General features: G+C 37.5%; 2 protein-coding genes and 1 long non-coding RNA gene across 7 annotated transcripts in view; 1 reads left to right on the forward strand and 2 right to left on the reverse strand.

Annotated features, from left to right (window-relative positions):
- Nucleotides 1-4,097: 4,097 nt before the first annotated feature.
- Nucleotides 4,098-11,062, reverse strand: ubxn2a (UBX domain protein 2A). Of its 5 annotated transcripts, none has more exons than XM_038286111.1 (7): nucleotides 10,916-11,062; nucleotides 10,540-10,602; nucleotides 8,901-9,012; nucleotides 7,675-7,784; nucleotides 7,102-7,239; nucleotides 6,601-6,762; nucleotides 4,098-5,737 (listed from the first exon to the last, which is right to left on the reverse strand). In XM_038286111.1, exons 2-7 carry the CDS (start codon nucleotides 10,581-10,583, stop codon nucleotides 5,554-5,556), a joined length of 750 nt encoding a protein of 249 aa, XP_038142039.1. In that variant the 5' UTR covers nucleotides 10,584-10,602; nucleotides 10,916-11,062; the 3' UTR covers nucleotides 4,098-5,553. The 5 variants fall into 5 exon arrangements, with proteins under 5 accessions (XP_038142039.1, XP_038142041.1, XP_038142040.1 ...); XM_038286113.1 differs by having other exon boundaries at nucleotides 8,910-9,012; nucleotides 10,916-11,061; XM_038286112.1 differs by having other exon boundaries at nucleotides 10,540-10,619; nucleotides 10,916-11,024.
- Nucleotides 11,063-12,776: 1,714 nt separating this feature from the next.
- On the reverse strand, nucleotides 12,777-16,426 carry LOC119784178. Its single transcript, XR_005280901.1, has 4 exons — nucleotides 15,710-16,426; nucleotides 13,851-13,942; nucleotides 13,656-13,689; nucleotides 12,777-13,045 (listed from the first exon to the last, which is right to left on the reverse strand). It is a non-coding gene; the product is annotated as an uncharacterized LOC119784178 (long non-coding RNA).
- atad2b (ATPase family AAA domain containing 2B) overlaps nucleotides 15,711-21,093 on the forward strand; it is a 98,454-nt gene continuing 93,071 nt past the window's right edge. The window contains exons 1-8 of the mRNA XM_038286119.1: nucleotides 15,711-15,942; nucleotides 18,345-18,511; nucleotides 18,680-18,711; nucleotides 18,808-18,955; nucleotides 19,205-19,304; nucleotides 19,437-19,563; nucleotides 20,661-20,816; nucleotides 20,921-20,996. Coding sequence (XP_038142047.1) covers nucleotides 15,844-15,942; nucleotides 18,345-18,511; nucleotides 18,680-18,711; nucleotides 18,808-18,955; nucleotides 19,205-19,304; nucleotides 19,437-19,563; nucleotides 20,661-20,816; nucleotides 20,921-20,996 — 905 coding nt within the window. The 5' untranslated portion in view covers nucleotides 15,711-15,843. The remainder of the gene's footprint in view (nucleotides 15,943-18,344; nucleotides 18,512-18,679; nucleotides 18,712-18,807; nucleotides 18,956-19,204; nucleotides 19,305-19,436; nucleotides 19,564-20,660; nucleotides 20,817-20,920; nucleotides 20,997-21,093) is intronic.

The raw sequence follows: 21,093 nt of genomic DNA on the forward strand, positions 1-21,093 counted from the left end.
CAGAATAGTCAACACGGGACAACACTAAACACTAAAACAAGAGAATCTAATTATTTTGCAAAATAATTTATAACATAATAGGTGTACAGCTCCCTTCTGAGCATGCAGTTCTTTCAATTTGTTTTACAGTTTTATCCATATTTCTTGAATGTAGCAACTAAAGAAAATTCATATGGACAGAAAAATCATAGAAACTCCCTGCACATTTATTAAACTCACAGTTAGAAGTTATAAAAATAAATGGGCTGTTTGGGAATAAAGATGATGCAAACTACACATGGAAATGGGTGTGATTTAGAAAAGAAGATACTGAGTTGGTGAAATCATTCATTTCATATTCGACCTGGCCTCTCCTTGGTGTGCTGTCCAGCTTCAATGTATACAACTAATGAAAAAATCAGGCAACAAAAAGCAATCAGATCACAGCAGTTTATGTGGAATACTGGCAAAACTTACATAACGTTCAATCTGGACGCTTTTAGCTCAGCTTTAGCTTAAGGACCATGAACAAAGTTTAGCATAAATATGTAAATTTATATAAACATTTTTTTGGGTCAGTTAATTATAGCCCGTCAAATAATTTCATGTTATCAAATATTTTTTATTATTAGTTTCAGTAAAGAAAATTCCTTTTTTTTTTTTTCATTATTTCTGTTGAAAGTGTCTTTTTTTTCTATTGCAGCAACGCCCCCTTAAGCAGCTGGCACCCTGGGCAACCGCCCATTTGGCCAAAGGTCATCCCTGAAGATTATGGCTTATGAATATTTTTACCAGACACCACAAAAAGATAAAATACCCCTTGGTAAAGTCTGCTCCATGTTTTTTTAGGCGGATTCTGAGGATGATGGATAACCAACAAAGAAACTATTGTTACTAAATTGATGCATGAAAAGAGCAAGTAACTGCATTTGTTCAAAATACAACAGGGACATGAGTTTATCTTTTTGTGTTTAGTGCTCCCCTTTAAAATTCCACCCTGCAGAATTACCCATTTCATAGATTTGGTAGATCTCAATCAGACGCCAGGATGCCACATATGTAAAATGAATATAAAGTCTTTTGTTCTTTAACTAGTTTTTAAATTTTATTTGACATTCTGCCATCCTCATGATAAACCCTCAGCAATGTAGGTGTTCTTTTTATTACTTTTTCATGGGATATGGTTTAGCTTAAACAAAAAAGCCTTTGTCTGCTGAAAGAGGAAAATATAGTCCCTCACAGTGTTATATAATTGGCTTTAAAGGCCTTATTACATTTGATTTACGGTCTATAAACCCTTTGATTTCCCCCAAAACTACTTTCTTAGGGAGATCCTTCAGCTGCAGATGTTTGTTCTTCACTGTAAGCCTTTAATCAGAGCGTGACAATAAACACCACGAAGCTGCTGGACCAAGACCTCTTTATAAATTGGAAGTATGCAAACCCCTCTTCCAAAACCACATCACTGACAGCGACAAAGGCGGCGGAGCAGAAAGGTCAGACATTTGACCTGCTTCAGAGCGGGTATGTTTCCGATAATGCGTGAAGAGGAATGTGCAAAATGAAAGCTTGGCAGCTGCACGGGTAAAAGGACCAAACTGAAAGGAAATATGGGAGTTGAAGGAAAAGTAATTCCCTGCATGCTTAAGCTTATTAAATATGTAGCACAAAGGAAATGTTTTTCTTTAACTCCACAGCCAGACCGTATCTACTGCAGAGGAAGAAGTGCCTAAAGTCTCTATGTTCCAGTGAGGAAAAGCTGCATGTTCTACTGCACGGTGTTCATAGAGAGGTGCAGACATTTTGCCCGCTAAGATTTTTCTTTTGACCTTCAGCGTTCAGCTCTTTTTCCACAGCCATGAGCCTTCCTCAACCTCCTCACTCAAACCACTGAGCTTTAAATATTGAAGATGGATAATGGTGTTCGCTGTTCTTCTGAGGTCAGGCAGAAAGTCTGGAGACGGAGAGCAAAGCACATGCTTGTGTGGTAAAGTAAAACAAAACAAACAAACAAAAAAATAGTCCCAGACCAAGGCTTCACTTTGTTAGGAGTGGTAAGATTACCTCAAATAATGCTGCTATTAGTTAGGAGGTTTTTGGTTAAAAGTTAAAAGCAAGTAAAATCAGTTATTTTATTGTGGATATAAGAACTTACCTAAACATATAAATGGTCAGACACAAAGGCCAAAGAAGTTGGTACTTGCTGATAATCTGATAATCCTATATATCATTTTATTTCCATGTTTCTAATGCTTTTCGGCTGTTTGAATACAGAAATCTAAAATAACTAGTTAGGTTTAATTGAACAAAGGTTATGTAAAAATCTATTTTGAGATTCATAAAACCTGATTTCATTTCTTAGTAAAGAAAGATCAATAATAAAAGACATGGATTGTCGATGGTTTATAGAAAGCAGGAGAGGCTCTCAGGCTTGCATCCGGACCAGAATCATGAGCAGTTAGAGGACACATCAATTTAAGATTCAAAGGATAAAATACATGTGATCAAAATAATAATAAAAAAGACAATAATAATAATGATATGCAAGTAAATTGGAATGAAAATATTCTGTAAAATATATTTTAAAGATTGTTGTATGTTATTAGAAGGACATTTCTTATAATTACATATATCACCCTTTAAAACCTCAAACCAGACAGCCAAAGTCTTTAACATTTATCTCACAGAAATCATATTAAACAGAAAAAAATTTATGTTACAAAAAGGTTTGAAATCAAAATCTAGTGCTACTGAGTATATCTTTACTATCAACAAATGCACTTTTAATTCAGCAGTGGACTGTTAGAGCAATCTGGTGGGCCAATATTTTCTAAAAAATTGAGAACAGGCATTTTACAAATGAGTGCAACATTTATCCAGCTGATCTCATGGCAGCAGAGGCTCACACTGGACACAGGTTACATAAATGGCATTGGCCAAAATTGTAAAGGTCACAAAATGTAGCAAGAATAGATGAGAGAGAAAGAGGGGCATCTCTGTCTATTTAAAGCGATAGATAGGGTGCTTAAAGAGTCCATCCTTTATCTGCTGTCTAAACTCGGCTGGTTCTTTTTTGTGATATTTTCCTTGCATTACTCACTATAATGATTAATATCTGTTAATGCTTGTTTACTGGAGATGGGATAATTTAAGAAGAACAGGTCCATGAGTCAAATCCAGCCATCATTCATCCATTCATCTTATACTTAAAGCTCTTGTATTTTGAATCAATACATTTCTTTGATAGATTGCTTTATCATTCTAGTTGCAAACAATCTTCAAACACACTGAAGGCATTATAAAGGTTTTATCTATCATCTACTTTAAGATTAGCATGCAAACTGCAAACACGCTGCTGAATATTGATCTGTTAACTGATGAGCCATTACAGGAACACCTCACATGGCCAAACATGGAGGTGGAAGTGTCATGATTTGGGCATGTTTTGCTACAGCAGAACCTTTCGTGCTCACTATTGCAGAATCTAGTGCGTTTCAGAGGATGCTGTAGAAAAAAAAATCTGTAAAAAAAAAAAAAAAATTAACCAAACAATTCAGCTGAGGAGCAGTTCATGGCAATAAACCCAAAAAGGCCTGAGGAAACAGAACATCAGATCCCAGCGCTAGATCACATTCGGATGAGTTCAGGTGACCTGGAATGCATTGAAAATGCATGAAACGCTCAAACATCTAAGCAGAAACCGAGGAGAGAGACCCAAGCTTTCTTTAAACAAGCCCCAGAGTCTGGTGGATTATTGCAACCCAAATAAGTAAAAGGGTGTAGGTGTCCTAACCTGCTCAGGAAAAATGCTATTTTTGTAGGCCTTTTTTTTTTTTTTTGCTGATAGTCTAATGAAGGTGTAATTATATCGCTATTTTCTTTCACCTGGGTTAAAAGGATTAGACCTTAACCTTGTAAACACACCCTATAGTATCCTAATATCCCCCAACACAACCCTGGTCTATTATTTCTATCAAATCCAGACAAAGGACACTTCTCCAAAACACTTTCAATGATTTTTTTAATAGCACAGCCTTGTGTTTGTACATCTACATAAGGCATGGATAGTTTGGCACACCTCTACTTAAAAACAGTTAAGCAGTCATCTTGAACCTTGGCAATCTCATAAAAAAGGCTCAGAAATATGTAAGTTTCTGGGGTTAAAAAAATAATAATGATGCAATAAAAAAAGAGATATAAAATAAGAATGTAAGATGTTAAATCATTGTTGAATTCAATCCCTCATCCAGCATAAAATAATAGATGTTCTTTGTCAAACGGAAGTAAAAGAAGCTTAACTCTGGAGGGAGGGGGTATTACATTAAATTATGATTTGAGGGGTTCCTCAATCATTCAATCAAGCAGCAGATTTCACATTTTCTTACTCCTCCTCATAAACCGCAATAAAACAGAGATGAGTATTCACATTTAAAGAAATAATCAAAACATACAAAGACCAGAACATCACTGCTGTGCAAACAAAACCTAAATGTAAACTTAACCCATCAGCTCCTGGTTAAAACTGCTAACAGTGCATAAGAGTTGTGTTCATACTTTGGGAAGACTTTGATCATAGCTGTCTAACAGGAACTGAGAAGTCATGGGGAAGGGGTGGCGGCTCAGAGCAGACGTTTGGATGGGATTTATATTCATTTTGGAGCTTTTAATGATTTATTTGAACTTTTCCTTTCCCAGAGGAGTGATTATACAGCATACAACTTTAATGATCTTTAATAAGTTAACATTGCATTTCCTCTGATTTACATAAAGGTCAAATTATACATGCAGATGTTCAAGCATATGCATATATCACCATCAATACTTTTATAAGTGGTCTTAAGCAGGTAGGAAGGTTGCTTATCTGCAAGCATTTTGAACAATTTGGAGTGTATATTTGACCACTATTCTGGTTTAGAGTTGGTTACATTATTTTGGTTTCCTATCATGAATCCTGTCCAATTCTTATAAAGAGAGGTCAAGAATCTATATTAATATTCAAAGAACATCTGCAATTTATAAAGGCAAATGTAACCAGACATTACTGCATTCAATGAACAAGTTTCCGCCTCATTGTGTAATTTAAAATTAATCTAAAATTTTATTTTACTTGTGTTTTCACCTCAGTAATTAAAGCTGTATGCTGTAATATCAGTTTACCTCAATAAAGGTTCAAATAGCTAATGAAAAGACAGTGGCCTTTAGGTGTTTGATGAAGGGATGCAAATTTCATTCCAGATGCATAAATGTGACACCGTGGATTTGCCTGTGTAGCCACTAATCAGGATTCTGTTCAGGCAAACTTGGCTTTGCAGAAAAATCAAGAAAGAAGTAGACACCGTCAACAGAACAGCACCTTAGCAGCACTTTCTAAATATCCTGGAGAGGATTTCACCTTTAGATTGTAGAGAAAACCAAATAAACTGAGCAATTAAGTTAAAAGTACATGGATAGGACTAAAATACTTCAAGGTGCAGGAAGCCTTAAGGCGGCTATAAAAAAAAAAAGAGGTGGGGTGGATGCGTCTGTGAGAGAAGGGGAAGGTGGCATGCAGCGTTAGGTGTGGGTATGTGTCGGTCAGGAGTGTCCAAACACAGCCTGTGTGTTCAGAGGTCTCTGCATGATGACTGCATGTGCCAAATCCGCCTCCTCCAGACTTAAATCTTTGTCGTTGAGCTCGCGGAAAGGAAGTGATGTCGTCAGGACAAACGGTGGGCAGCTCCTCTGGCAACGTGCAACAAAATCCTGGACATCAGAGATCCTAAAAGGAGACATGCAGCAGGAGTCTTTAGTGTATTTGAGGTTTATCTATATGGTACTGGTGTTCAACAAGAGCAGGTCATTGTCGAAGGGTCAGATGGAGGAATTAACAGACGTGGCTGCATGAACAAATGAAAAGATGGATGGATAAAGAGATGACAAAAGGATGGATATATGGACAGAAAAATAGATTTTTGTCTGATGGATGGAGAAATAGATGAACAAATGAACGTTTTAGTGAATAGGACAAGGACTCATGTATGGGCTTAATTATGGAGCTCTGAGTTAAACATACCGACTCCTTCTGGGAGGCCCAAGATTCCCAGCCAAACACCCACCCCCCCGTTAACTTGTGACATGTGAGATCTGAGGCAGGATACCAGTAACATCATCTATTATTAATCCCAACCCAGCACAGGCAGCAATCCTATGGCAGCCCTACTGCTCACTGCACCCTGTGACTGGCTTAAGACTGGAGTGGTTCAGTCCTCTTCATCCTTTACCCTGTTATATAAACGCTGCATCAGAGTTACGCAATTCCTAGGATTTGATGGATCCACGCGTGCTGCTACGACTCAGATTATGTCTCTGAAACCCCGTGCAGCGTTTCTTCAGCCCTTAAACTTTATCAGGCTACAACAAAGCTTTATGTAATCCCAAAACAACCCTTTCTCCACCTCCTGAGCCACATTACCCTAAAATGTTCAACCCCCCTCCCTTATAGTGTATGTTTGCTATAATGCTGGAAGATTATGAGATTTAGAGTCAGCACAGCAGGAGCCGCCAGTGTAAAGACATTCCTCACAGTGAACAGTGCGTGTGTGTTGGGTGGTGAAATTTTGGCTTTGACAGTGAGATACACACCTATGCGATAGGTTGAACCTCTGTATCAGTCTCCTGCCGTCGGCCAACCAGATCTGCAGAGAGGTGACGGGTAGGGAGTGGTCTAGTGTTACCATGGGAATAGGAGGAGATTCTCCATCCTCGTGCACAGATGGTGACCGGGCCACAACTCTGGGAGCAACGCTGCGAACGGACGGAGAAGTGACTCAAAGTGTGAACAGCATGTTTTCTCATTTTCACCAGAGCTGGTTAGTGGTGAAAACCACCTTCTGCTAAAGTGAAATATTCTTTTTATCCATGCATGGTGTGGATAATGCAATATTTGTGTAGACTGGAGGTCCTAAATCAAATAGGTTGGATTTCTTTAGGGTGTTTTAATGGATGGATTTAGCAGGACACCTAGTGGCCTAAAGTGTTATAGCACAGGAGGTGAGAAAATTATGTTGAGACTGATTCAGACTGTTTTTTATTATATTGTGATAGTAATAATTACAAAAACAATAAGTGTCAGCAAGCTTTTACCTGCCAAGTCGGTATCCTCTCCCGCTAAATGGGTGAAAAGCCTTCTTCCTGGGGACATAATTCTCCTCAGTCATATCTTCCACACTTATTTCCAGCTCCTCTTCCTCTGCTCTGCTCTCCCACTCTGCTGGAAGCTCCCTGGTACAGATCAAAGTTCAGCAAAGGAGTCTGTCAGATGAATTAATCAATAAGACAGAGAGGGGGAGGGGTTCCTGAGGATTCATCCTTTCTCTGCTCTCTAAACACTTCCAGTTGTTTTCTGAAACAAGAACTATTTTCATGTATTTTTTGTTGTTTTGTTTTGTAGAGTTTGTGTTGATGAGATTATGCAATGATAACAACAATTTATCTGCATCACCGTCAAAAGTAAAGCTGAATAAAGCAAAGAAAATTCTGAAGAAAATGCAAAAAAAACAAAAAACGAAGATGAAGGAATCCAACCAATGGGAAACATTGCTTCATTCCTCTACCGTTTATGTAGAAGTAGCAGCTGATCCTGTGCAGTCAGGAGGAACGACCATACTACAACCTGATGTATTCTGAGGATATTTTTAACCAATTAAATAGACTCACCCTCTTTTGATGGCATCCAGGAAATGTTGATTCTCCGGCACGGAGTAGCTGCGAAAGTCTCCGTCATTAATGGTAAAGCCGTCCTTCCACAGCCTCACCACCATCTCCACCTGATTCAAACACAGTGAGATTCGTATCAAACCATTACCTGAGCTGCTGGCTGAACGTGCAAGGGTCAAGGTTTGGTGACTGGTTTTTTAAAGGGCAGAGTTTTGAACTTTGACCTGCTGTCGCAACTTTCAGATGCTTCCCCTTTAAAAATGTTAAAATAACAGGATATAGTAACAGCTTTGAAAATATTTTTTATTTTTCTGCCTCCATTTTATCAATTAATTAAACAAGATGAGCAAGATGTGAGAAGGAGAGAAAATCCCCTTTATAACAGGGCAAAGAACATGATAACAGAGTTATAAACTGTTATTACGAGTAAGGATTAGCTAGCATTACAAAAAAAGTCCTCTCCAAAACTATATTTAGCAGTCTGTTGATCAATATCCTAACACTAAGATTTCAAAAAGGCCTAAAAACACTTAAGAGATAAAACAGAGAACCTTCTTATTATCTAGTAAAAGTCGTGTTCTCACTTGCAGCCCCCATAAACTGCAGATCTGTCTCAACATGACTGACAATTGAACATTGCTAGAAAGCATTTTTAATTTTTTTTAAAACTTTATTTAAAAATTCTTAATTCAGTGCACAAACACCATCACGCCAACCAGTGGCACACAAGCGGATCATGTTGTGTATATAAATGCACAGGGAACAAACAAAACAACCCCACCCACTAACCCCTAGAAAAACAAGCTGCAGTTCACACATACATGTAGGTATTTACACAAGCATTAAGGCTGCTTTAGTCAGCCATACAGAGTCATACATCAGTAAATGACAACTTCTCCAAAAACTCGATAAAGGGGGACCATGTCTTGTAATATTTTCTTTCAGACTCTTGCAAACTTTATCTTAAAAGCTCCATCTGTAAACATGACATTACCTCACTCACCCAGTGAACAAAGGAGGGATCAAAGTCTTCTTTAGTATGCTTTCTACACTGTTAATTCCTCTACTATGTAGATTCCATAAAAATTTGGTCATTTATAAAATGTGCAATATTGACATTTTCTAGGATGCAGTTTTTGTTTATTTTTAAGTACATGGGATAATAATAATTAAATTACAAAACATATATGGAAGTCTGCAGGTGAAAGCATGACAGAAGGAGTCATCTCCTTTACCTTTGACGTCCCGGATGCATCGTAGCAGATCTTCTCCACCTCATCAAGGAGGTCTTCTACCGAGAAACTGCGACTCATTGGAACCTCTTCCTCATTGTCCTCGCTGGCAGGCAGTTCATAAAAACATGAGGACATGGAAAAGGTATGGCACAGGCGGCAAACAAAATTTTAAAGAGTAAAAAGTATAAAGAAGAGCAATCCAAATCCAAAGCATGAAACATGTGACATGCAAATGTATAAGATATTCTTCCCAGTGGTGGAACATAAATGTTCCAGGTAGTTTATCCTCGTCTCTGCCACGTCTTTAATCAATCTTAGATTATGGTGACCTTTTTTATAAGAATGCTACATTTCCATGTCTTTAAATGTTGGACTCTGTTTACCATGCTTCATTTAGGTTCATCATAAAATGTAGAGCCATGACACATCACTGTGACCTGTACTCTCAGGTGGGATTGCCTTCCCTCTCTACGAGAAAAATGTCATTGGTACACTTCTATTTACAAGGCCCTTCTTGGATTACTGCCCTCTTACATTTGTATCTTACTTACAGAAAAGCATGGCTTCTTATGTCCTGAATTCCAATGATCAGCTGTTGGTCACTGTTCCTTTTGCCCGCAAAGAACTAGGGAAGAAAGCCTTTAGCTACGCAGCTTCTGCGTCAAATTTTTTACAAAGAAACTGGAAGTTGACTGAGTTATTATCTTTAAATGCTTTTAAGTTGAAAGCGAAAGCATTTGAAGCAGCCTCAATGATCTGTAATTTTTTTACTTGATACATTTTTTTTTTCTGTACCCGTCATTTATTTTAATATATCTATATTTCTTATGTAACTTTGCTGCCTCTTGGCCAGAACTCCCTTGAAAAAGAGGTTTTTAATCTCAATGGGATTTTTTTCCTGGTTAAATAAAGGTTAAATAAAAATATATATATATATATATTCTAATGCTCCTGATTCACAAAGCTGAAGCGTCATGTATTCGTATCAATGGAAGGTTTTCACATTAACGTAATCCAACCTCAGATACATCTCTCCTAATGTGATTTAATACATTGGAACAAGTTTAGAGGAAAGAACCGGGTTATTTTTCCATCACGTTTTTAAAAAAAGTTCTAAAAGTGTGGCGTAAATCTGCATCCAGGTGCCTCAACTCAGGTTTTTCAGCATTAAGCTAAAACCAGATAATCTGCTAATCTTGAAAATGAGCCCCAGGTTGTTGTTCCTTCAACAACTTTAAACTAACAGCCACAGTTACAATTAAACTGTATAGATCAGAATATATAAAAAGGTCTAATTCCAGACCTAAAGCCAGATATAAAATATATAAAACTCCTATCTGGCTATGATGGAAAAAGAAAAAAAAATCTTATCTGTAAATGTGCAGATTTGCCAGAAACACCTGGGATGCAGGCAACCCCCCACAGCCTCAGAGCAAAAATGTTGTTCTACAAGGTTTTGCATGGGGCAGCTTGAATACACATGGACACCAAAGCATGGGGTTTAAACAAGTAAGCTGCACATACTTTTAAGATTTTATGCTTTTGCAAGCCATTGCTGCATAGTTATAAACACAATATGGAACCCAAACATCAACACCAATAAAACCAAGCAGCAGCTGTGCAGTCTTACCATTGCTCATCCTTCTCAGCCCCTCCAGTGTCAGTCTCTTTCATGCTGGTCTGTGTTTTCCATCTAGGAAAACAACAAAGCTATGACAGCAGAGCCTGGCCAAGCTCTAAATAGCATATTGACATCTGAAAGTATTTAGCGTTAGCAACGGTTATTTTCTAAAGCTCGGTCTTTGCATGGAGTTCGTTAAAAATAGCAGTGGAGAGCGCCCAAGTTAGCCAGTGTTGATAAAAAGCCACACACCCAGCGGCCTGTGCCGTTGTGGGACGGTTAAACGAGCTACGAGCTTGACGAATAAAACGCTTCTATACACAAAGACGCGCCAAAATGGCTGTTTACATGTACATATTAAGCTTAAAGTCAAATAACGGCTTACCAGTTCGAGCTGTATCCCTTTAACCCAGGCTGCATCTATGCAGCCTAAAATTTGGGCAGCGGTTGCTTAGTAGATACAAGAAATAAGAGTGCCGTAAAGAAGCCGGCTGCTGTCGTAATGCTTCTATATTTCTGCGCTCTTCACATATTGAGATGAAATCACTGAAACTAATGCTGCTGTGGTGGGACAGTTGCTTTCGAGTTTAAAAAGTGTTTCAAATAATAAAAACACCAATAAAAAATGTCTATCTATCTATCTATCTATCTATCTATCTATCTATCTATCTATCTATCTATCTATCTATCTATCTATCTATCTATCTATCTATCTATCTATCTATCTATCTATCTATCTATCTATCTATCTATCTATCTATCTATCTATCTATCTATCCTTTGTTAATTTCCCGCTCCATTTGTTTCTTTTTTCTCTCTAATTTTTCAGCATTTTTTTTACCTGTGCTCATTTTTTCAGCAACTGTCTCTCATTTTCAGTCTCCTTCAACCCATGTTATAAGATGCTGTGGTCATATTTGCCTGATCTTAAACGTCTTCATCCTATTTAGTAACACAATAATTTTATGGTCATTTGGATTTAAAGATTATGTCATCTGGCATGTTTCATTCACTGCTGTTGGGATATTATTTTTTTTTATGTCTTTGAAATTAGGGGGGTGTTTTTAGTCTCTTTTTATTTTTTGGTCATTTCCATTAAATGTTTGTGACTTTGGCATCATTTTAGCTGCTCTGTCAGACTGGTGTCATCTCTAATCTCTTTGTAGTTGTTTTGTGAATTGAGTCCATCTCATTTTTACCATCTGTTTATCGCTTTGTGTATTATTATTTTTTTTTTTTTACATTTTTCTGATTTTATTAGCCACAATTAATCTGGGAAACATTTTATAGGTTATCCATTTAATTGTCACACATTGTCTGTGTCCTTCTAGCTGTTCTGGGACATTCCTTTCAACCTCATGTCTTTAGCTTTTAAAATAAGTGTCCATTTTAGACAAAATAAAACATATAAAAGAATTAAAATATGCACAGATTAAAAAGATGCCCAGAAACTGAAAACCAGACAAGTTAATCAGCTTATTTCTTTCAGTGTTACCAACAATTTTATTTTATGTCATATTTGACATGTTTAAGATCATCAGAACAGATTTTGATATCAGTATCAGATAACAAATAAATGCTCAAGGTATTGTTCATAAGATTCTTTCATTTTTAAGGTACATTGCTCTCTTTAATCCAAATGGTCCCACACTAAACAGGAATTGTTCCATGACTCTAAAAGCCGCCATCAAGTGTTTGTGATAAATGACGCCTAGATGGATCTAAATCTGCTCAGGTTTAAATGAAGCTCAAGTATCTTTGCCAATCTTGGGTTTGTCTGCACTGTTGGGTCTCGTGCCTCTCATCTTGCTCTTTCAAACAGCCTATTAGATTCTCTGTGGGGGATATTGCTAGCTAATCAATGACTGGATACCACAGTCGTTAAAGATGGTAATGGTACATTTGGCAGTGTGTTTAGATGCCAAATCCTTCTAGATTATAAAATCAGCATCTCCATAAAGCGTCTAAGCTAGGGACATATGAAGTGTGCTTAAACTGTAGATGGCTGTGCTTCCTTTGAACTTTGTAGAAAAGAAACAATTGGCCTGCATACGACAAAAGATGACATGTCCTTTTAGACTTAGACACACTTTATTGTTATTTTGTACACACAGAGTGTATACAAAACTGAATTGTGTTCAGTACAGCTCTCAAGACATTTCTATTTCTAAAGTGCAGCAGTGATAAAAAGTAAACATGGTGATCAAATGTAAACACAAGACTGGTATATGATTTACAGTTTTTGTTCCACATTCAGCTTTTATTCTATTTTTTTTTTTATTCAACAATTAGCAGTCTGGTGGCTGAGGGGAAGAAGCTGTTTGGGAATCAGCTGGACCTGCATCGGATGCTTCGAAGCCTCCTCCTAGAGGGCAGCATGGAGAACAGTCCATAGTGGGGGTGTGAGGGGTCATTTATGCATTTTACGCAGCGCTGGGATTTAAAAAATGGTTGCATGTAAAAACCTCACACAGCTTGGCTTCTGCTTCCCTAATCCTTCTCATGATGCTGAGACCTGGATTTGCAAATGAAATGCAAAAATGGGTTTTCATCTAAAAAGACATTTTCATTTTAATTTCAATTTACTGAAATGAAAACAAGGTAATGATACTCTTAAGTGACATATATTTTTAACTCTTCCAGGCATTAGCATTAGAAAACTACAGCATATTTTATCAAGTTCAATTGATGGGTATTAATGTTACATTTATTTGGATGCATCATGCCAAAACATATAGGGATTAATGGAAATGAAATTGCAGAGAAACTTCCTAAGAAAGCATTAAAAAAATGGAACCATGGATTTGATGATTAATTTAATACAGAAATTAAAATTATCATTAAACAAAGACTGAATGAAATGTGGCAAAAGTAAGGGGAAGAAGAAAGGAGATGAAGAGGATTTTATAGGATTAAATGAAATAAGAAATAAGGATAGCAGAAGGAAGCAGAAGAGAAGAAACTGTTATGTCAAGACTCAGATTTGAACATACTCGATTAAATAACACACTATTTAGAATAGTGAAACATTTTTTAGATTAATGTGTATATTGTGGACAAGAAGAAATATTAGAGCATGTAATTATGTATTGTAAGAAGGATGAAGAAGAAAGAAGAAAGCTTACATGGGAGAAAGTTAAATTGGATATAGTGGATATTCTGCAGAAAAAAAATAAAAAAAAATAATGTTATCAATATTTAGTTAAATAATTAAAAATAACAGGAGCAATTAGAAAGATTTAGTATTTATGAATTAATATTAGAGATATATAAATATAAGTAACTTTAGAAATAGGGCCATTCTGACCCACACTCCTCACCAGTTGGTGGAGGTAATGCACACCCAAGAGTTGTTTGCCAATAGCCAATAAACTCAAGAAGAAGAAGAAGCAACAGCAAACATTTAACTTTCCTGTTGAGAAAAAAAAAAGCATCAACCTCTGCACCTTCTGAGGGCCTTTGCTTCCTTAAGTTAGCACCAACTTTCAAAAGTTTGACTAATGTTCAAAGCTCTTTCTCAACTCTATAGCATCTGGCAACATCTAAGCTTTTTCTTATGTGACTTCAGCAAACTATTCCTAATGCTGCAGATCATTTTGATATTGATGTAGATATTTATATATTTTGGACCATACTAAATGTATATAACAGCTTTCTGTTCATTATGTATTTATTTGTTTTTCATTAAAAGTAATAAGTTTATTATGCACCATGTTGGATGATCTGTAGATTCATTATTTATTTTAATGTATCGTTTTGATTAAAAAAGTTGTGGCCATGACTGTAAGGATAGGGATTCCTATCCTTGGACACCTACCCTTTCATACAGAAAGCCTATATTCTGATCTTCAGCTACCACAGTGTACATGACAGATTAAATAATACTACTTATACTTTAGCGGTAGTATCTAGGCGTTACTTTATTGTATCTCTTATATTGTATCTGTTGGTTGTGCTGTGCTTTTTACATCTCTTTGCTGGTGATGAAGCAGACTGAAGATGTTTTATCATCATCTCCCCTTTTATCTCCTCTTTCTTTCATCTTTTCTTTTTATTTTTTTTCAGATTTTCCTTCCCTGTTCTACTTTCATTGCAGTGTCCATATAATCTGTAAAACTACCTGCATGAATTATAATAAAGCAATTTCTATGCATAAATCAAGTGGAACACGATGGCAGTAGCCGTACTGCTCCACCTGTGAAAGCGAAATTTGTTTTGCTTAGATTAGATTAGGTTCAACTTTATTGTCATTACACAGGTACAGGTACAAGGCAACGAAATGCAGTTTAGGTCTAACCAGAAGTGCAATAGCAGCAAGTGCAGGATAAGTAATCGTTCCATAAATACAGGACATGGGTTTCTACTGAATAAGTATAGAGATGAATACCATTATAAACAGAATCTCATAGATGAATACAATATATAGATAACTAGTTTTATGAACTACATTTACAGCTGGATATGTACAGAATATAATATACAGGTTGATATTACTATAAAAAGGGTTTTTAAAGTTATGTACAATAGCATATATACAGATGGGTTTTACTATAAGACGAATAAATAACGTTAGGACAGAAGCTATCTAAATTTAAGTGCAGTGGAAGGTAATTTCATACTACAGTTAAAGTAGGTTATTGCAGATGTATACGTAAACAATATTCAGTCAAGGTGAGTAGTGCAAGATGCATGTAAACAGTTGTTACAATAGTAACCTTTTTGGCATCAAGACAATTATTCTTATTGCCATATTGCCAGACAGGACACTGTTAAAAAATTAAAAAGAATAGGCATTCCTGTTTGTGAATTTTTTACTGCACTTTTTCCTTCCACTTAACTTTCCATTTAATAGCCATTTAACAGACAACTTCTCCATTGATTCAGTGGTCTTATCCATGATTTGTTGATGTAACATTTATGTGATTAAAAAAACATAGCAAAAAGGTTTCTGCATGTTTTCTGAGGAATTGAATTTAGCGTTTTTATTAGCTATAGGGCATAGTGAACTCATAGAAGAAAAGCTTGAACAGATAATTTGGCAAGTCTGTTTACTACTCACCTTTTATACTAGTTTAAATCAAATTTTAAACTCTTAGTTTAGACTGTTCATTTATCTTAAAAATAATTAATTTAAATAGTTTTTGTGATTGTCTTGTGAGATACAAATGAATAAACACACCTGCCCAAAGCAGTGAGAGCAGCCTGGGAGGGAGCAGATAGACAGGGAGAAATGGCGCCTCGATGCTGCGCTCACTGAAGCGGTGTTTGGAGCCGGTTACAGAGATTCAGTGAGGACACTTCACAGGAGAAAACATGGAGAAGACGAGGAAGAGCCCCCGGACACGGAGCGGCACCTTCATCTCCTCCAGGACGCGCTCGTCATCGAGAAAAGAGAGAAACTCAGAGGAACATGTAAGCCGGTCTCCTTTCTTTTTAACCGGGGCTAGCTAGCTAGCTAACTCTGCTAGTTGGCTAGTAGCTGTAGCTCTGGCCCCAAGCTCCCACTAATGTTTTATTTACGGCAAGATAGTAACGGCAGTTAACCTGACATCCACGCGGTGTTACGGGCAGTTAGTAAAACTCGCGAACCCACCTACCCGTGAGCGTGTCATTTGCATCAAACTTGTTATGAAGCTGTCAAAATACAAGCTAGCGACATTAACTCCTGCTAGCCCCAAGTTGAGTTCCCTTTGTGTTTGGCTGCTGACTTGTTTCAGCTTTGTCAGCAAAACTTAGCTTCTTAAATTCAGTAATTAGGGTAAAACCAGTCGGCTCTACTTTAACCCCACACGGTCAAAGGAACAGCTTTAATATTTTACCAATTGTCTGAAGATAAAGCCTTTATCTAAGCTAGCGTTTATAGGAAAGAGCTAGCCTGGTAGCTCTTAGTGGGGGAAGGGAGTCCTGGTCTACAACAGTTGGCTTGGTCAGGTCCCTTATTTAGCAAGTCTGAACTTGGTGAACTTTTTTTTTCTTGTAAATATCCTCAAGGATCGTAAACCTGTTGTTCCCGAAATGCTTGTTTTACTCCCAAAAACAGCTTTGTGCTCATCAATGCATTGCTACTTCAGAAAACTTTTAAATTATATTTGAAGTTTTGGTGCAACCTGACAAAGCTGTCAGCCTTTTGTCTCAGAGTGTAAACATTGAGACATGCACGTCTGCATCTGCCTTGTTTTTACTCTATTATCATAATAAAAGGGAGAAAGCTATAGTTAAAACAAAACCCTTTGGATGGTAGCCTTTGTTTTTGCATTAGTACTTTTGTTTTTGTTATTTTTTACTGCCAGGCTTCTCTGTGGCCACTGGGCTTTTGAACATCTATTTCTCTGAAAGTATTAGCTTTTAAAAAGCAACTTTTGTAGAAATTGGCAGTGGGTTCTTGTTGTTGTATGAACTTCTAAAAATTCCCCTTGTTTAATAGCAATGTTTTTGCAAAATGGAGGAATGATGTAGATGTATATGCTGCTCCCTGTGTGATAAAGCTAGGATGAACCCCCTTCACAATTTAGTGGTTTAGTATTGAAAACATTTGCTAAATCTGTAACATTCAACCCTGCTCTTCAAAGCCCAACATGCTTTAGATCGCTCCCTGATTAAAATGAATGGGACCCATGCATAACTTAATGGCATGCTGGGTGGGTGATGTCACCTTTTGGATTTCCTTAATTTTGAATTTCTTCAGTAATTTTCAAGAGGAAATAGATGGTTCAGATTTCTCCAAATCCACTGAGACTTTGGGATAACTTCTACGTGTCAGTGTGAGGACAAATATGTTTGGAAGAGTCAAAGTGTAGATTTATATGCTTTCAGGCTTGGTGTTGGCAGCATCATGATGAGGGGTCTAGGGTTCAGGGGTCATAAAGAGGCGGCCTTCAACTTCAAGTTTGAACAAGAAATAAAATAAGCAAAACATTGATTCAGTCAGTCTGGTAAGGCTCAGACTATACCAATCACAGGGTGGGAGGCAGGAGTTTATGCTTGGGCCAGATTTACCCATGATGCAACAGTTCTTGACTGTAATCATAACAGTCAAGATTGCAGCCACAACAGAGCACTGCTTAATGAGGCCCTTTATTATGGACTTAAAATGCCATCCAACTAACAGTTGGCTGCTGTAAGAGCTTTTGTTTTTAAAATATGTTTTTGCAAGACATCTGTACCGTTTCTGCTGACTCTGTGACTCCCTCCTTGGTCCCTTCTTTAAAGTCGGGATCTACCAGCTGCTTTCCATACTGGTCAGGCTGGAAGTTTAATTGTCTAGCTGTGGTTAAAAATGTGCGGTTTGTTTGCGACTTTTCTTTGCCTAAATATCATTGAGGGATTTAAAACACGTTTTATTGTAGTGGATTAGAGGAAATCCACATAATTTCAAACATGTTTTCCTGTTTCCTTTTCTTTTTGGATCAATAGTTTGTGAAATTTCCCAATGTTGTCAAAAAAGATCATTAAGACAGACAAATGTATATAAGACAACCTGTCCTTCCTGCTGTGCAAATATTTTAAGTTAGCGGTGTAAAATGCTTCAATTATAAGGGTTTCAGTCAGTGCTGGTTTATTTTAAATAATACACAGAGCTTGGTTTAAGTATTATTTTAAGTATTATTTCTGCTTTCTGTATTATTTCACTATGGCTTTGTGTTGTTAAACTAGTTTATGTTACAAAAGAAAAAAAAATCCAGCTATTTTTCAGATTTATTTAGTTTTAATGATTATTTTCAGTTTTTTCATATAATAATCTTTTATTTTTTTCCTAAAGTTCTTCTAGTCTTCCCTTTCCTTTAGCCACAGTTTTTCATGTGTTTATTCAACAGAAGGAGCCCAGCAGTGATGTGAGCAGTCCCAGCAGTCCGCGGTTGCCACCCCCTGCCAAACGAACGCGCAGGAAGATAGCCTCCGAGCCGAGCTCCAGTGACACTTCCCCTTCTCCTCAGGCAAAGGGCCAGAGGGTCAGCTGGGGTTTGCCCACCTACCGTACCCGGTCAGTGGCTTAGACTTGTTTATTTTGAATAAATTTTCAGCGTATGTTCATCCACATTTATCTTGCATTTATTTTGCATTCTGCAGACCATGAAAGCAAAAACTACAAAAGTGATTCAATTTCTTTGCAATTAATGTTAAACATATTTTACATGTGTTCTCCTTCCAGGTTGTCTTCTCGCATAATGCAGAATGGGCATGGTAATTTATATCTTTTTCTATTTCCCCTCATGTCATGCATTTAAAAAAGCATTTGTTTAGACAAAACATAATCTGTTTGATCTTGTGATGCTGCAGCCCATATGAATCACAGGAGTGAGGAAAGTGGAGGGGGAGATCACTCCCGTATGAATGGCCATGTGGAGCTGAAGAGGAGCTGCCGGGTGAGGAAGAGCCAATTTCAACACCTCAATCAGAGCCTGCTGTTCGACCAGCTGGTCAACAGGTAGCTGGCAGTCACACTGTTGACACTTCACTTTGCAGTTCTGGGTCAGACAGTGGAGAAGTTGGAAATGATGGCAACAAAACCAGATTTTGTGTCTTATTGAAGAAATTCTAAATCTATGATGGTTGAACTTGAAACTTTTCTGATCTTTTAGGTCTAGTTTAGAGTTTGCATATTCTGAATTTCATTTCACTTAGACCTGATATGCATAGTTTCCCATCCACTGTTTTTGTCTCTGTCTCTGCGAAGCACTGCTGAGGCCGTTCTTCAGGAAATGGACAACATCACCAGCATCAGGCAGAACCGTGAGCTGGAGCGGCTTCGCATGTGGAACGGAGAAACTGAAGAGGTAAGAGACGGACATTGTGAAGTAAACACAGGAGGTAACGTTGATTTGGAGTTCAACACTGCATTTGTTAACTTTGTTACCGCTTTGGGTTTTTTGTTAACTTTTTTGTTTTCCATCTTTCGATTCTTTCAGGAGAATATGGACATGTATTCTAGGGTGAAGCGCCGGAAATCTATGCGTAGAAGCACTTATAACATGCCTGCTCACCACAAAGTCTTGAGCAAGGATGAGGAAGAAGAGGAGGAAGAAGGGACTGAAGGTGCATAAATGATGAAAAAACAGAAGGCTTTTAGAACCCAAATATTTTTATCATGTTTTAAATTCTATTCATGTTTGGTTGGTTTGCATTAATGTATCTGTCATTGGTGTAATGTAGTTCTAACTGCAGTTTTTAAGCCAGATCTCATGTAAGGTGGTCAATATGCAACAACAGATGCATAGAGAATTCGTTCCGATGCTCAAAATATAATTTTCAACTTGATCGGCCTCGACTGGTGACTAGCTGGTTGGAAAGTCAGGATCATATCCTTTTCCAACCAGAGGATGCACCTTATGTGCTGAGGGGCCACCAGGTTTCAAGACGGCTGTCTTAACTGTGGTTGTTGTTACTTAGTGGACAAAAAACAAAGTTAGCTTATTTCTGTTAAACTCACTGTTTGGAGAGCTGCTTCACTGAATATATAAACCAGGTAAAATAGGCATTGGCTTAGCAAAAACTGCAACTGCAGAATTCTGGTTGTTGAATCTTTACCTTGCATAGAGTGAGGGATTCACACACCCTGGATGGTACTTTAAAACAAATCTAATTGTAGGTTACAGTAAATGTCTCAGATTGTGAAACAGAGCTGCTTGAGTGCCTCCAAACTTTAAATCATACACTCACTTCAACCTTGGCTCTTGAGGCCTTAAGTACTGAAAAGACTTTTCTTTTTACATAGAATAAATTTCACATATTCTGAAGCAGGCATCCTCAAAGTCGGTCCTCTGTGGCCGCTGTCCTGCAGGTTTTAAATGTTTCTCTGCTTTAGCACAGCGTATTCTGATGATTGCAGTTCAGCAAAAGCCTGTTGATCAACTTTCAATGTAAATCAGTTGTGCAGGAGCAGGGAACCTCTAAAACCTGCAGGACAGCGGCCCTCGAGAACCGGCTTTTGGGAATGCCTGTTCTAAAGGATTTTAAAAAGATGTTAAATTGCCAGTATAACGGATATTTTAATGAGCTTTAGCAACATTAGCCAGTCATCATTAATCAAACTCAGCAGCTTCATTTGCTCCTAATGCGACATTAAGATGGAGTCTCTTTGAAAGCTGATTTTGTTTTCTTGTATGGGAATAATTGTCCTTGTTTGCTTTCAGAATCTCATGGTGAAGAAGAAGAGGAGGAGGATGATGATGCAGAGGATGATGAAGATGACGAAGGGGATGAAGCTGAAGAGGCGGGCGAGGAAAACGACAGGCCGTATAACCTGAGGCAGCGTAAAACTGTACAAAGATATGAAGCTCCACCCATCGGTATTTAATGGGGGGAAAAAAATAACTTTTTTTTCTTACTTTCTAGTTGTTGAAATGATTTATTTGTTGTTTAACCAGCAGTTTCTTTGTGTTTGCCGTTTCAGAGCCTGTGAATAGAAAACAGAGCAACCCCTCCCTTTTTGACACCCACAGATCCCCAGCAAGAAGAAGCCATATTAGGTGGGCAAGGATTTTAAAAAGTAGCTCCACAAGCATAAAATAGCTCAACATTCAAGCAGTCTGTCATTAATTTGACTAAAACTCAGAACTAAAATGC

This window comes from Cyprinodon tularosa, unplaced genomic scaffold (assembly GCF_016077235.1).
Source record: "Cyprinodon tularosa strain WSP-4 unplaced genomic scaffold, ASM1607723v1 ctg22, whole genome shotgun sequence".
Classification (NCBI taxonomy): Eukaryota; Metazoa; Chordata; class Actinopteri; order Cyprinodontiformes; family Cyprinodontidae; genus Cyprinodon; species Cyprinodon tularosa.

Coding starts and splice junctions, on each gene's coding strand:
- ubxn2a (XM_038286111.1), bottom strand. CDS start 10,583: ATGAAAGAGACTGACACTGGAGGGGCTGAGAAGGATGAGCAATG. Junction 9,013..10,539: donor GCTGAGAAGGATGAGCAATG/GTAAGACTGCAC, acceptor ACTGCCTGCCAG/CGAGGACAATGAGGAAGAGG. Junction 6,763..7,101: donor AGAGGATACCGACTTGGCAG/GTAAAAGCTTGC, acceptor GTCCGTTCGCAG/CGTTGCTCCCAGAGTTGTGG.